The 13197-nt window shown below is 39.6% G+C and overlaps 1 protein-coding gene across 1 annotated transcript in view; it reads left to right on the forward strand.

Moving 5' to 3' along the window:
- LOC121521752 (CD2-associated protein) overlaps positions 1-13197 on the forward strand; it is a 52528-nt gene that overhangs the window by 29484 nt on the left and 9847 nt on the right. Inside the window, exons 10-12 of the mRNA XM_041805912.1 lie at positions 3417-3532; positions 6080-6163; positions 9067-9284. Coding sequence (XP_041661846.1) covers positions 3417-3532; positions 6080-6163; positions 9067-9284 — 418 coding nt within the window. The remainder of the gene's footprint in view (positions 1-3416; positions 3533-6079; positions 6164-9066; positions 9285-13197) is intronic.

Consider the following 13197-nt stretch of genomic DNA (forward strand, 5'->3'; position numbering starts at 1 on the left):
CAAATTTATTAGACCACCTGTCATAAAAAAGAAAAAACATACAGTGCTTAACAAATTTATTTGACCACCCTAACCCTAACCATAGTAAGGTTTATGCCACAGCTGCCCTAAATTAACAGCATTGTAATTACCAAAATCATTTTTATGTTTCTGCAATGGTTAATACACCAATATATCGAAGCTTTTTAACCCAAATGATATTTTTAATGCTAAAATATAATTATTATTGTTATCCATGAATTTTCAGGGCAGTGACTAGATTCAGCTTGGAGCCAGTCTAGAATGGAGAATTAGGACGACTCCTTCCCTCCACTGGTCTGAAGGTCCACCTTGGGCAAGTGATAGTACCCTCTTGCCTCTCTACCTTGGGCCACAGGCATTTCCTTCTTAGGAAAAGGCTTCGGGAGTAAACCCTGAGAAAAATCGGGAGTGGAGCCCCTAAGGCAGTTCTCGTTGTCTACAACCTCGCTATGACAGCTCCTGCTACAGCTCTGGTGCCAAACTGTAACAGCCCTGCTGTTCCTTTGGATCCATCAATGACGTGGAGGGGGGGGCGTGCTACATGGGCAACAGCCTGTCCTCCATATCACACTGCCCAGGCTTTCATCCAGCATCAACCACCTACACACTCTACAGGAAGGCACTGGACATTGACATAGAGTCCTGGGAGGGCCTTGCAGCCGACCGCACGAGGTGGAGAAGCACCCTGAATAAACATGTCAAGGAAAGGGAAGACGAGCTGATGTATGCTGCTGAAGACAAGCGGGCACGCAGAAAGGAACGTAACAATTCAGACAGACCTGGGACCACACGCAGATGCGACCCATGTGACAGGGACTGCCACTCACGTATTGGTCTGCACAGCCACAAGCCGCGCTGCTCTAGCCGAGCAGTTAGCCAATGACTAGGATGAATCATCTATGGCCAGTCATGACCGACGGAGGCATACTTTTTTTTTTACCATTTTTTCAAATTTACTGATTTACAAAAAATGTCTATAATATGTCAAATTATAGTTATTTACTTGCATTCCTGAACAGAAAAATGAGTTTTAGTGGTTGAATGTTATGCTTGATTCATTTCTGACTTCTCAGAGAAGCCCAGTGAGACGGCTCAAATTTAGGTATAAAAAGGTGAATTCAATTTGAAATTCTTCATTCCTGTTCAAAATGGTAAAACGTGGAGATCTCACTGAAAATGAAAGAGTCTGCATTAAAGCATTCCATGATGCTGGATGGTCTCTGAGACAAATAGGGAAAGACATAAAGTGTTCTTACAGTGTGGTCAAGTATGCTTTGGAGTCAATTGCCCAGACTGGTACTTACAAAATGTGCCAAGGAAGAGGCAGGAAACCAAAGTTAACTGAAGCAGATGTCAGACACCTCAAGATTTGAAGTGCTAGAGACAGAAGGAAGACCACTGGGTGGTGGTCTAATAAATTTGTTAAGCACTGTACATCCCTCCACAGCGATGAGAAAGGCTCCACCAGTTATCAAAAATGCTTGATTTTAGTCGTTGCTGCCAAGGGTGGAACAACCAGTTATTAGGTTCAGGGGGCAATTGCTTTTTCACACAGGGCCAGATAGGTTTGGATTTTTCCCCCCCTTAAAAAATTAAAATGTCATTCAGAAACTGCATTTTGTATTTACTTTGGTTGTCACTGTGAAATATAAAAATTGTTTTGATGATCTGAAACATTAAAATGTGATAAATATGCAAAAAAAAATCAGGAATCAGAAAGGGACAAATACTTTTCCGCAGCACTGTATAGACAAATGATCTGTGTTGGAGAAAAAGGTATTTGTGTTTACACCCTGACACTCACACCTGGTCCTACTTTAAAATGTTTTCTGTCATCATTCTATTTCACATAAAGTTTGATGTTTACACTGATATCCTTTCATCACCTGCTGATCTTTTGTCCCTCTGCCTCCCCTTGTCTTCATCATCTGCAGCTGTAGTTTATCTGTCTGAATGGTTAAAATAATCATGTAACTCCATTTAGTTTCAGTACCAATGATCATGAGGAAGAAATGCTGCTTTAGAAATGTCAATATCAACTTTCTCCAAGTTTCTCTTTTCTGCTCACATGAATTTTTGTTACAATCAGTAGACACCTTGTTGATCATTTTCAGCCAGGGTCTGAACTCTGAGATCTTCCCTCTGTCTGCCGTGTCATAGGGCGCTGAGAGGGGGAGAGAGGGGCATAGAATTTGATAGTCCTGTTGTTTTTTGTTGGATTTTTTTTTTGGCAATTTGGGCTTCATTCAAAATGTCCAGGGGTAAGCACTGTTGCCTCACAGCAAGAAGGTCGCTGGTTCGTTTCCAGGTCAGGGTCTTTCTGTGAAGAGTTTGCATGTTCTCCCCATGCATGCGTGGGTTTTCTCCAGGTACTCTGGCTTCCTCCCATCACCAAAGACATGCTTGTTAGGTTAATTGGTGACTCTAAATTGGCTGTAGGTGTGAGGGTGCCTGGTTGTCTGTCTCTGTATGTCAGCCTGTTATTGACAGCAACCACTCCAGGGTGTACCCCGCCTCTCGCCCAATGACAGCTGGGGTAGGCTCCAGCCCCCGTGACCCCCAACAGGATAAGCGGTATAGAAAATGGATGGATGTGGGCAGGCCCTCATTTCAATGTCACTCATTAATGTCACAGCCAAAGATGTTGAACCTTCTTTTTGTTCTCGACTCAGTTAGCTGTCCAATATTGTCGTCTGGCATTCAAAAATGAACATTAGAAGCAACAGAACTTTATCACATGGGACATAAAAGAGTGTAAACATCTGCTACACACTCCTGATAATCGCTAACATGTAAGTAAGCAGCTCACAGACATGAACCATGAACAAACTACTGCTCTATAGTTTGCAGAAACATTACTCTTTACTTTGGATCAAATGAAGAGAAGTCCAAAACTCCAGCTTATAGTGATATCTTAAGAATACAACACTTCAGCTACTTTTAGCATTTAGCTGTTTGACTCCTGTGTCAAAGTTATGGAGACGTGGGGTAGGCTAAGGATGCCAGGGCCAGTGTGGTCCAGTTGATCTGTCTGAAGTTTTTGTCACTTTGCAGCACGTAGACAAAGTACATGGATTGGGTTCTTAGTCCATTCACTCTAATTGGCTATTGCAGCCCACTCTGGAATTAGGAATATCACATTTGATATTCATGATTTCAGGTCAGGCTTTAACCCAACGGGAGCAGTAAAATAATCATATTTACATCACACACTTGAGGGTGTCCATGAAGAATAATTTGTTGGGACAAGCTTGGCTGTGGTCCATGGCTTAAAATCATCTCGTATGTAGCCATGGACCAGCTGAACCTGTAGTATATTTTTAAAGATATGGCCTCCTGATTTTTCCTTTCATATAGAATTTTTATTCTTTGTCTCCCTCATACATTCGTAACAGATCTGATGAGTTTTGACGAGTTGTCATCTACCTCTGAGAAGCTCTCTCACCCCACTGCAAACAGACCAAGGATGCCTGGAAGGAGGCTGCCTGCTCAGTTTGGTGGAGGACATTCGGTAAGTGCAGTTACATGATAAAAATGGTGCTATGGTACTGTTGTGGTGACTCACACTGACATTGTGGGCGGTGCAAATCAGCTATGAAATATCTTCATTTTCAATTTTGCACGAATTTTTACAGTCAGAGCCTTCGCACTGCCAGTTTGAACAAAGGGAGCAGGTGCTTCTCAGATGCGACTAGGGCCCACAAGTCAGAGAACTGCTCACAGTTCTCTGACAAAATCATCAGTAAATATGCTGTAGAGAACCACACTGACTGTGTACTTGCTGTATTTACTTCTATATCCAAAGGCATGGAAAGATTTATAACAAGTTTTAAGTGGGCTTTGCTAGCATTTCATTTTTTTTCCTAAGATATATTTTTGGGCCTTTACATGCTTTTATTAGATAGAGGAAGAGCAGTGGATAGACTTGGAAACAGGGAAGAGAATAGGGAGAGACATGCAGTAAAGGGCCACAGGCCGGATTCGAACCCAGGCCACCCGCGTACATGGTGCAGGCCTTAAACCACTCGACCATCTGCGCACCACCTTTTCTAGCATTTCTGTGGAGAGACTCTGGGTGCGTTTGAAAAGTCAATTTTGCTTAGGAAGGTTTCTAACTGAGTGAAACGACCCAGAAGTATTTAAGTGTCGGCCATGATAAGGACTGTTCGAATCCTCCAAATGGTAAGGAAAGGAGCTTACTTATTGCCTTTATTATCTTCTTTAGCCTAGGAAACACTGGACCATCCTTTACTAAAGGAGAGATGAAAAGATGAGCCACAATGCTTTGCGTAAACTTCATTTAGGGGCGCAGGTGGCAGAGTGGATAAGGCGCGCCCACACGCCCCATGTACACGGAAAGCCCGGGTTCGAATCCGGCCTGAGGCCCTTTGCCGCATGTCTCTCCCCAGCTCTCTTCCTTGTTTCTGACTCTATCCACTGTCCTCTCCTCTATCAAATAAAGGCACAGAATGCCTGAAAATAAACCTTTAAAAAAAAACAAAAAAAACTTCATTTAAAGTGATGCACCTGTTGACCGCTCATCAAAACAAGTGAATAACTAGAATAACTTTACTAACCCCAATTTAAACCGTAAAATTCAGTCAAACGTATAATACACGTGATAAACGTAAGGCAGTAGGGATGAACAGAGGAATATTACAGACATGAAAACTTTGTCATTCAACTTATGATCACGATTTCATTTTTTCTCATTTCCATTTTATTAAAATAGTTAACCGATCAGTCAGTATTTTAAACTGTATTTGTTTTGCTATTTTGAAATATTAAAGTAAACATTTTAAGTTTGTAAATCACAACCAACTAAAGCGATAAAGTCGGCATGTTGCTATATTGTGAATATTATATTTATCATCATAATCACGCAGGGAAGACACAGTTTATAGAGCTTTTCACAGAACTAGCTGAAAGGAAGATGAAACCAGAGTAGACTCTGGAATGAATTTAACAGAGACGAGAGAATTAAAAAATGATAAGGTAGGGAATAAAGCAAAAGTATTTAATATCGTTATGAAACAAAAGGACTTGAACATTATTCATCTTGTTGTATTGACTTAGTAGAAAGTTCAGATTAAGAGAAAGGTTTCTGCTGTTCTAGATGTTCACAGTTCCTCTTCCTGAAGAGACTTTAGGATATAAAAATCTTAATGAGCTCATATCTCTGACGTTTTAGCGTTCACAGCACATAACAACACAGAGAACGCACCAAGTGGAAGTTGCGAATTTTGTAGTTCATCAACGTTGAATTGTAGTTTTTACACAAAGAACACACATCACGTCCGTAACATCCACCTAAGGAAAGTGCAGTCAGATTCCTTACTCACCACAGTTCTCCTTTCCTATCCTCTTACTCCCACCTTTCCTTGACCCTGTGACGTTTCTCATCGGGGTTAAGGAAAAGTGAATAGGAAAGGACTTAGGAGGTAATTTTTTGGACTCTTTGAACACACCCTCTGTTCTCCTATATTATATATATATAATATATATTATATTCCTCAATACCAGTCAAACATTTAATTACAATGTGGATCCTAGACTCACTCTAGACCAGCCTTTAAATTCAACCAAACCACTTTAAATTCAACCAAGAATTATAGATATGTAGGATTTAGCTATCCCAGCTTAAATAATCAAAATTTGTCTCATAATCTCTTTGAATGATTTAAAGAGAATGCTTCAGAGGTTTATCTCATTAATTCTATTACTACATGAATCCCCCAGCAGTCATAGGGATGTGGAGGGAGAGTTTATTTCATTTAAATGAGATGACTTGTGATTTTCCATTTCTAAATTGTGCCCTAACAGAAAAGTGCCAGAGAACTTCTGCTCTAGACAGCCACTTCCATAGCAGATGAGACATGTTCTTTCCCTCTTGCATTCTCCAGATCAGTGATCTGAGTCAAGATATCAGTCACTTGATACCATTCGGAGTTGTTTTTTATGAAATCAGGTGTTCGATGCTGATCACTTAAGACTGTAGCTTAAATGCAGGGAGCAGTACGACTGAAAATCAAGCAATAATCACACTCCTGTCTTGCAGCCAAACAAGGAGGTGAGTGTGGAGAAATCGTTTAAGACTGATGAAGAGGATGCAGCCAAACCAAAGCTTACAGAAACCAGAAAGGTAAGGGAGAAAGAGATGGATGCCAAACATGACAAAAGCAGGATAACATTCAAAGTTAGCCTCAACATGCCGCTGTCTTATTGTTGTCAGAAAAACAGAATGTCTTTATTGTCTGATGGTAGCAAAAATTAAGACTGAGATGTGAAATTATGATTCAAAAAGAGTTGAATATTTCTGAGGGAATGTGCTAGAACATTCATGGGTTTTGGATGGAACCGGTTCAGTGGAGGAGTGCTGCAACTATTAGTCAGCCTCTCAGCAGCTACATAAAAGTCAATGAGCTGCTATATTCATAACCTTTTTGACTCTGGAATAACATCCTTTTTCCCAGAGTTAACAAGAGTGTATTAAGTCAAGGGACTCTATTTACTAAAGTATACTGTTCTGTTCATCATCATCATCATCATGGATTCTGGTATGGAGGAACAGAGGTAGCTGAAGTGACATAATGATGAGAGGATAAAATGTTACAAAGTAAGTTTAGTTTACATGGAACATGTTTCCCCATATATTTATGCATTTTAATAACACATCAGTTGCATTGTTCAGGTCTTCAGTTCTTTAAATTGACATTTGTTCTTGGCTGCAGACTACAATATCTGAAGATATGTGTCACAGGTAATTCTGCTGTACAAAATGCAGCCATAACAAACTGAAAATTTCAGAAAAGATTGTAGAAGATGAAAATTATGAGGTGGGTTCAAGACATTCAATGAAACATAACTCAGCTGAGCACTTAAACCGTTATCTTCAGGAGACAGGATGGAGTGATTCCAACTGAACTTTCTCAATACTATATTTATACAATATATAATTTCACTTGTCATTATTGGAACACTCAGTGTATTACCCAAAACAGCACTGCCCACACTGCCTGTTGTTCTGTTTCCACTTTATCATTTCATTAATTTCTGTAGATGTGATCCAGTAAGGATTAGTCATGGTCAGCCAAGACTGATTAGATATAGATGTTCAGCTGGGGGTACACAGCATCAGATCATGCTGGTATTATTTTAGTTTTTATATTTATTTTGCATCAACTCAAACTGAAGAGTCAATATAAAGCTTAGAATACAGCTAGGAGCACTTGTAACCCAGCAGTTCAGACACCAAATGAAATTGTAGGATATGGTCTGCAGTTGGTCTTATCTCTTTAAAATTAGATTCCTAGCCTTGTATTATTATTTTTTTCACCAGTAAAGGTTAAGAGCAAAAACTGGATGGACTATGTGCCCCCCCCCCCCCCCGGGCAGGAGAAGATTCCTTCTTCAGTTTGAAATTGATCCTTCAAGGAGACAGGAAATTATAGCACTGAAAAATGTTTAAATGGCAGGCCTGTAGTGCTTTCAACATCACTAATGTGAGCTCCTAGTAAATGCACGTTTAAAATCCTGTTTGGTTTAAGATTTTTCACTCTGTGAACACCGAGATAGCGGAAAATAGAGCTTTCAGTAGGTGTTTAAAGGTTTGGTGATAGGATTGCATGCTATGCACAGAGGCTATAGTCTTCCAGTGAGACTGTACTTGGGTAGCAGAAGGTTTGTTTTTTGTACATTTCTGCTCGGGACAGTATTCATGAGCTTGTTTTGTCATAGCTTTCCTTTTGAAATGTTTTAATTAATATTCTATAATGATTGTGGGTGAGCTGTATGTATAAAGGCTCAGTGTTGATGAGATCGTGTATTGCAATCACCATCCTGGAGTGTAGGAGTACAGGATGATTTCAGAAGCAAGTAGCTACAGAAACAATGTTATGATAATGGAGTAAAAAGCTGAATTTTTCACATTAAACATTGCTCCTAAAATATGGACCCCTCTCATATATGGATGGTGACTATAGAGGGTATGCATTAACATTACTTTCAGCGCGGCGCAACTGCTGACAGCTGAGATGCAAAACGTCTGCTCTATGAGGAACAGATCAAAACAGGAGACAAACAGACAAATATCTTTTTAAATCAGAGATATTTGGACTAGACAGGGATCTGTACTGTTTCCTAAAGACACTGTAGACTGTTGACATTGATATATGTGGTCATATATCAACTTTCCTGACATTTATAATGGCATGGAAGCTTTGTTAAGATGAGGCTTTAGATCTGTTGTTTCTCTGCAGCCCTATCCAGGGTTGTGTTTACTCCTTCTTACTTTAGCTAATCTTCGAAAAGATCACAACGTGGTTGTTATATCTGTTTGGAAAAATTCGGGATGTTGCCTCTTCAAAATGAAATCACTGTAGCCTGCCACATCTGTCTGTCTTAATCTAGTTCAAAATTAACCCTGGTTAAACCTTTATTTTATTTTGAATGTGATAGTTTAACATGTACAGCTCTCAACTTTCATATTATGTCTTATAACTGTCATTGCCATCACTTCATAAAATAGAAATCCTATTAGTTGCAGCTACTTTATTCAATCTGCGATGCATAAAAGAGGACTTCACAATTTGTTGGTCTTCCCCGTATAAAACCATGCGTGTCAATCGGACATCGCCAGAGTATTGGTAAAGCTATAAAACAATCTGTTGTCATGCTTCGTCATCATGGAGTGAGGTTAAGTTAATATTCATCACAGTTCCAAACATTTCTATAAATATATTCCATCAGCTAGGATCCATACTTGACACAGTGAACATCATCAAGGGGTAATTATTAGAAAGACGACACTTTTCAGCTGGAATAACGCCAATGACCGTTCACTACCTACTGATCTCTTTCACCAGTTCACCCTTTCTGCCACTCAGCGACAGGAACTGCACTGACTCTCGCTGCCTGTGACATCGCACGCATACCCTCTACTGACTTAAATTAAACAGAATAAAGGGAAAAATGTTCATTTAATGGCTGTTCTGTTGGGTATCATTAGGTCAGTTAACTCTTTTCTCTCTCCCTTAATCCTCACAGCCTTCAGGTAACACCTTATCCCAGTCACCATTGCACAAGGTTGCCATGACCAGCACTGAGGCCAAGCCCAATCCTTCAGCAGCCTCCAACTCCAACAGTGCATCACAGGACAGCCGAGCCCAGCAGGATCCAGACAACTCAAACTCACAGCTGGATGAACTTAGGAGCCAGATGAAGGAGCTGCTGATGTCTGTGGAACTACTCAAGACCCAGCAAATGTAATAACACTCATTTCAGATCACAACATGGGTTAACCATGCCAGTTGAATGTAAGCTTTCAGAGATACAGCTACTCTACTATGTCCTTTAAATAATAACATTGTCCATTTGTTTGGTACGGGAACACTTAAATGCCAGTATAATGTCTGATTCTAAGCTCTAAACTGCTTTTAGGCCATAGGTTACCTCTTCACAATCTGAAATACCAAAATCACTCAGAATTGATCGTTCTGAATTTTGTTTAATATGAACAGCCTTTTCCCTACAAATGATTTTTCCTCATGTATTATCAAAGCAAAGAAGTTTACGTTTGACTCTTTAGTCTAATTCTGACTGTTTCAGGGCCAAAGATGAACTATTTTAACCTGACACAGCAGATACTATGAATTCATTGCACAGGACATATTAAACACTTATTTGGGAAACCACAGACAAAGCCTTTAGGAGGGGTAGGACTTTTCTAAACATTTTCAGAAAATGATTGGACAAAAATCCTGAACAGTGATGCTTGTTAGTGGATGAAACTCGCAACAAGGCCGATCAGGAGAAGAGCAAAAACACCTTTTACATCATGAGAGTTTCAGTGCACCAAAAGCTTGCCTGTAGCTACCGCTGCATTCTCAAGATGAACCTGATTGGTCTAGTCTGTTTTCAGACCTGGAACAATCGTGTTAGATTGGAACTTTGTAACACTGATTTGCCAGATGACACATGGAATCTAGCCAGTCCATCTGCTTTGCAAGGTTAAAGCTGTATTACTCCATAGACCTACAGTGCTTGACAAATTTATTAGACCACCTGTCATATTTGTCTCAGAGACCATCCAGCATCATGAAGTGCTTTAATGACTGTGTTTACATGGACTTGAGTATCCCGGTTTTTTATCATATTCGGGATACTGTGTTTACATGTGCTCAGAGAAACCTGGTTATTCCAGGGTGTCCGCGGGGTTTTAAAAAGTATTTAAAGATTATAAATTAGAATTGCCAAATTTAAGGCCATTAAAAGTGTTAAATGGGCTTTTAGAGGTATTATTTTTTGAGAAATGGGTATTATTTTTTCAGGCTATGAGATATCCTATTCTGATTGAAATTCTATCTGCTGAAGTTCGCGTTAGTTCGTTTAAATGTGGGCTAGCATGTCTGGGCACATAATTGAAGCTCCTCATCTCAATCCTGAAGTCTCAACTTTGTAGGCTATGTTTGATGACGTCATATTCAGTGGTCGTTAACACGTTGCGCGCTCAACTGAGTAGCCAACTGGCTGGCTTATCTTCAACGTCCAGACAACCATCATCGTCGTCATGGGCAAATGCAAGTTTTCTGACAGCGGGGTGGAAGACCCAGCGATTAAGGACTGGCTCAGGCCTGTAGTAGGGAGTAACCAGCAGGCTTATTGTTCGGTTTGTACAAAAAAACATCAACGTCAACTGGATGGGAGCTAACGCATTTCGGTCACATGTGCAATCCACTAGACGTAAAAATGGAATGTGTGGTCCGTGAGAGCAGTTAACTCAACCATTCTCAACTTTCTGTGCTGCTGCACCACCACCACCACTGCAAACTAGTGCCATGGTACTAGCCAACGTTAGGGATCCAGCAACTGCGTCAGACCTCAGGGTGAGTATGGGCGCCACACCAACACTGCGCGCGGAGGCTGTGTGGTGTCTAAACACTGCAGTTAAACACCATTCATTGAACTCCAACAAAGGAATAGTGGAGCTGTTTTAAGAAATGTTTCCCAACTCTGACATCGCAAAGTCATTCACATGTGGTAAAGACAAAACCAGTTACATCATCAGATTTGGATTAGCATCCTTCTTCAAAAAAAAAGCTTGTTGATGGCATCAACAAGGCTGGGCCATTCGTCAAAAACAGCCCAGCTAATCACTAAATCCAATACACTCAGAAGGAGATACATAGAGAAAAAAGAGGAACTGGTTAAAATGGACAGAATTATTGAAGAAAAGGCCGTGCAATTAAGACACTTGTCATGAGATTGTTTTGCTCATGAGTTCATATTAGGCCTATAGAACATGTTCATGTTGAAATCAATAGCAATTCTACAGTTCATGCAGTGAATGCCAGCCAGTGTGCTGGAAATATCTCTTTATTGCACATTTTATGTCGTTTTTTAAATTTTTATTTACAAGGTGAAATAAATGTGCAATATGTGGTCAACGTCAGTGAGTCTCTAAATCTATTCTGTTGTGTATAGTGTTACATACAGTGCTTAACAAATTTATTAGACCACCTGTCATATTTGTCTCAAAGACCATCCAGCATCATGAAGTGCTTTAATGCAGACTCTTTCATTTTCAGTCAGCTCTCCACATTTTACCATTTTGAAAAGGAATGAGGGATTTCAAACTGAATTCACCCAAATTTGAGCCGGCTCACTGGGCTTCTCTGAGAAATTAGAAATTAATCAAGCATAACATTCAACCACTAAAACTCATTTTCCTGTTCAGGATTGCAAGTAAATAACTATAATTTGACATATTAATCAAGAAATTTTAATGTGCTTTACTATTTTTTCAGTTTTTTCTAAATCAGTAAATTTGAAAATTCACAGATAACAATAATAATTATATTTTAGCGTTAAAATGTGATTTGGGTTAAAGAGCTTCTACATATTGGTGTATTAACCATTGCAGAAACATAAAAATGATTTTGGTAATTACCAGTGCTGTTAATTTAGGGCAGCTGTGGCATAAACCTTACTTTTGTTAGGGTTAGGGTGGTCTAATAAATTTGTTAAGCACTGTATATCATCCAACTATATATTATTGAGATGACCTATGTGGATAAATTACATTGATAAACCAAGAGTTGGCCAGGAACCAGATTTGATTATCTGCAGCAGGCATGATCCGCTGCTGCAATCACAACATGATGGAGGAACTACCAACAGGTGATAAAACACGACTGATTTGAAGTCAGAAGTATGCTGTTGTACCTACCCTCCATTAATTTGAAGATGTGTCCAAAGACTTCATTTGCTTTAGACATGTCTCTGCTGTGCTTTTTAGGCTGTCTGTTCACACACAAGTCAAGAGAAGCCAAAAAAAGTGTCATAATGAATTGGATTTTTCAGCATGTAGTACACATTTCCCATTTGGTTTTTTTATATTCATAAGGTTTTTTTATAAGTTGCTATAGTATTGCAGTATTGTTTTTACTGGCACACATTTCGAGGAAATAGCAAAAATGGTATAAAGCATGTAGTTCATGAGTACAAATCCTTTTTTCACACTATAATCATCCAAACATCTTTCAGTTTTCTAGTTTTCCAGGTTTCTAACTAGCGGTGGAACAAAAAATCGATACACTGAAATATCGCGATACTTCCTGGCGTGATACTGTATCGATATTTTAAAATGCAGTATCAATATTTTATTAATTAGCTAATTATTCTCTTTGTTGGTGCGGTAGTTTGTGGTGTAATTTCACCCCCTGACCGCTAGTTGGCGGCAGGCATCGCCAGCTGGCAGTTGACTCTTGCCTCTTCTCTCTTGAGACAACGAGATCACGCGAGACTTCCGGTCTGCGTGAGCTGGTTGCTTGTACCCATAGATATCTATAGAACACTAGATACACCAGCGCGCTGTAGCAGCCTGCAAAGCGACGTGCCTACGTGGCGGCCATCTTGGCGGGGGCATCATTCTCATTAAAGGCAATGCATGTACATTGAAAATAAATCATAACTTGCTCATTTCTCAACCAATTTCCATGAGGTTTACTTTATTGTCAACGTCAAAACATGTGCTATTAATACAGAACATTTGATTAAAAAAAAAAAAAAACAAAAACGGAAAGGACTTTCTATCAGTGTAGCCTACAATTTTAGTTATTTTACTCTTTAAGTCCAGAGGTCTGGGAATCTTTTATGTTCAGCCATTATATATTTACA

This window comes from Cheilinus undulatus, linkage group 14 (genome assembly GCF_018320785.1).
Source record: "Cheilinus undulatus linkage group 14, ASM1832078v1, whole genome shotgun sequence".
Classification (NCBI taxonomy): Eukaryota; Metazoa; Chordata; class Actinopteri; order Labriformes; family Labridae; genus Cheilinus; species Cheilinus undulatus.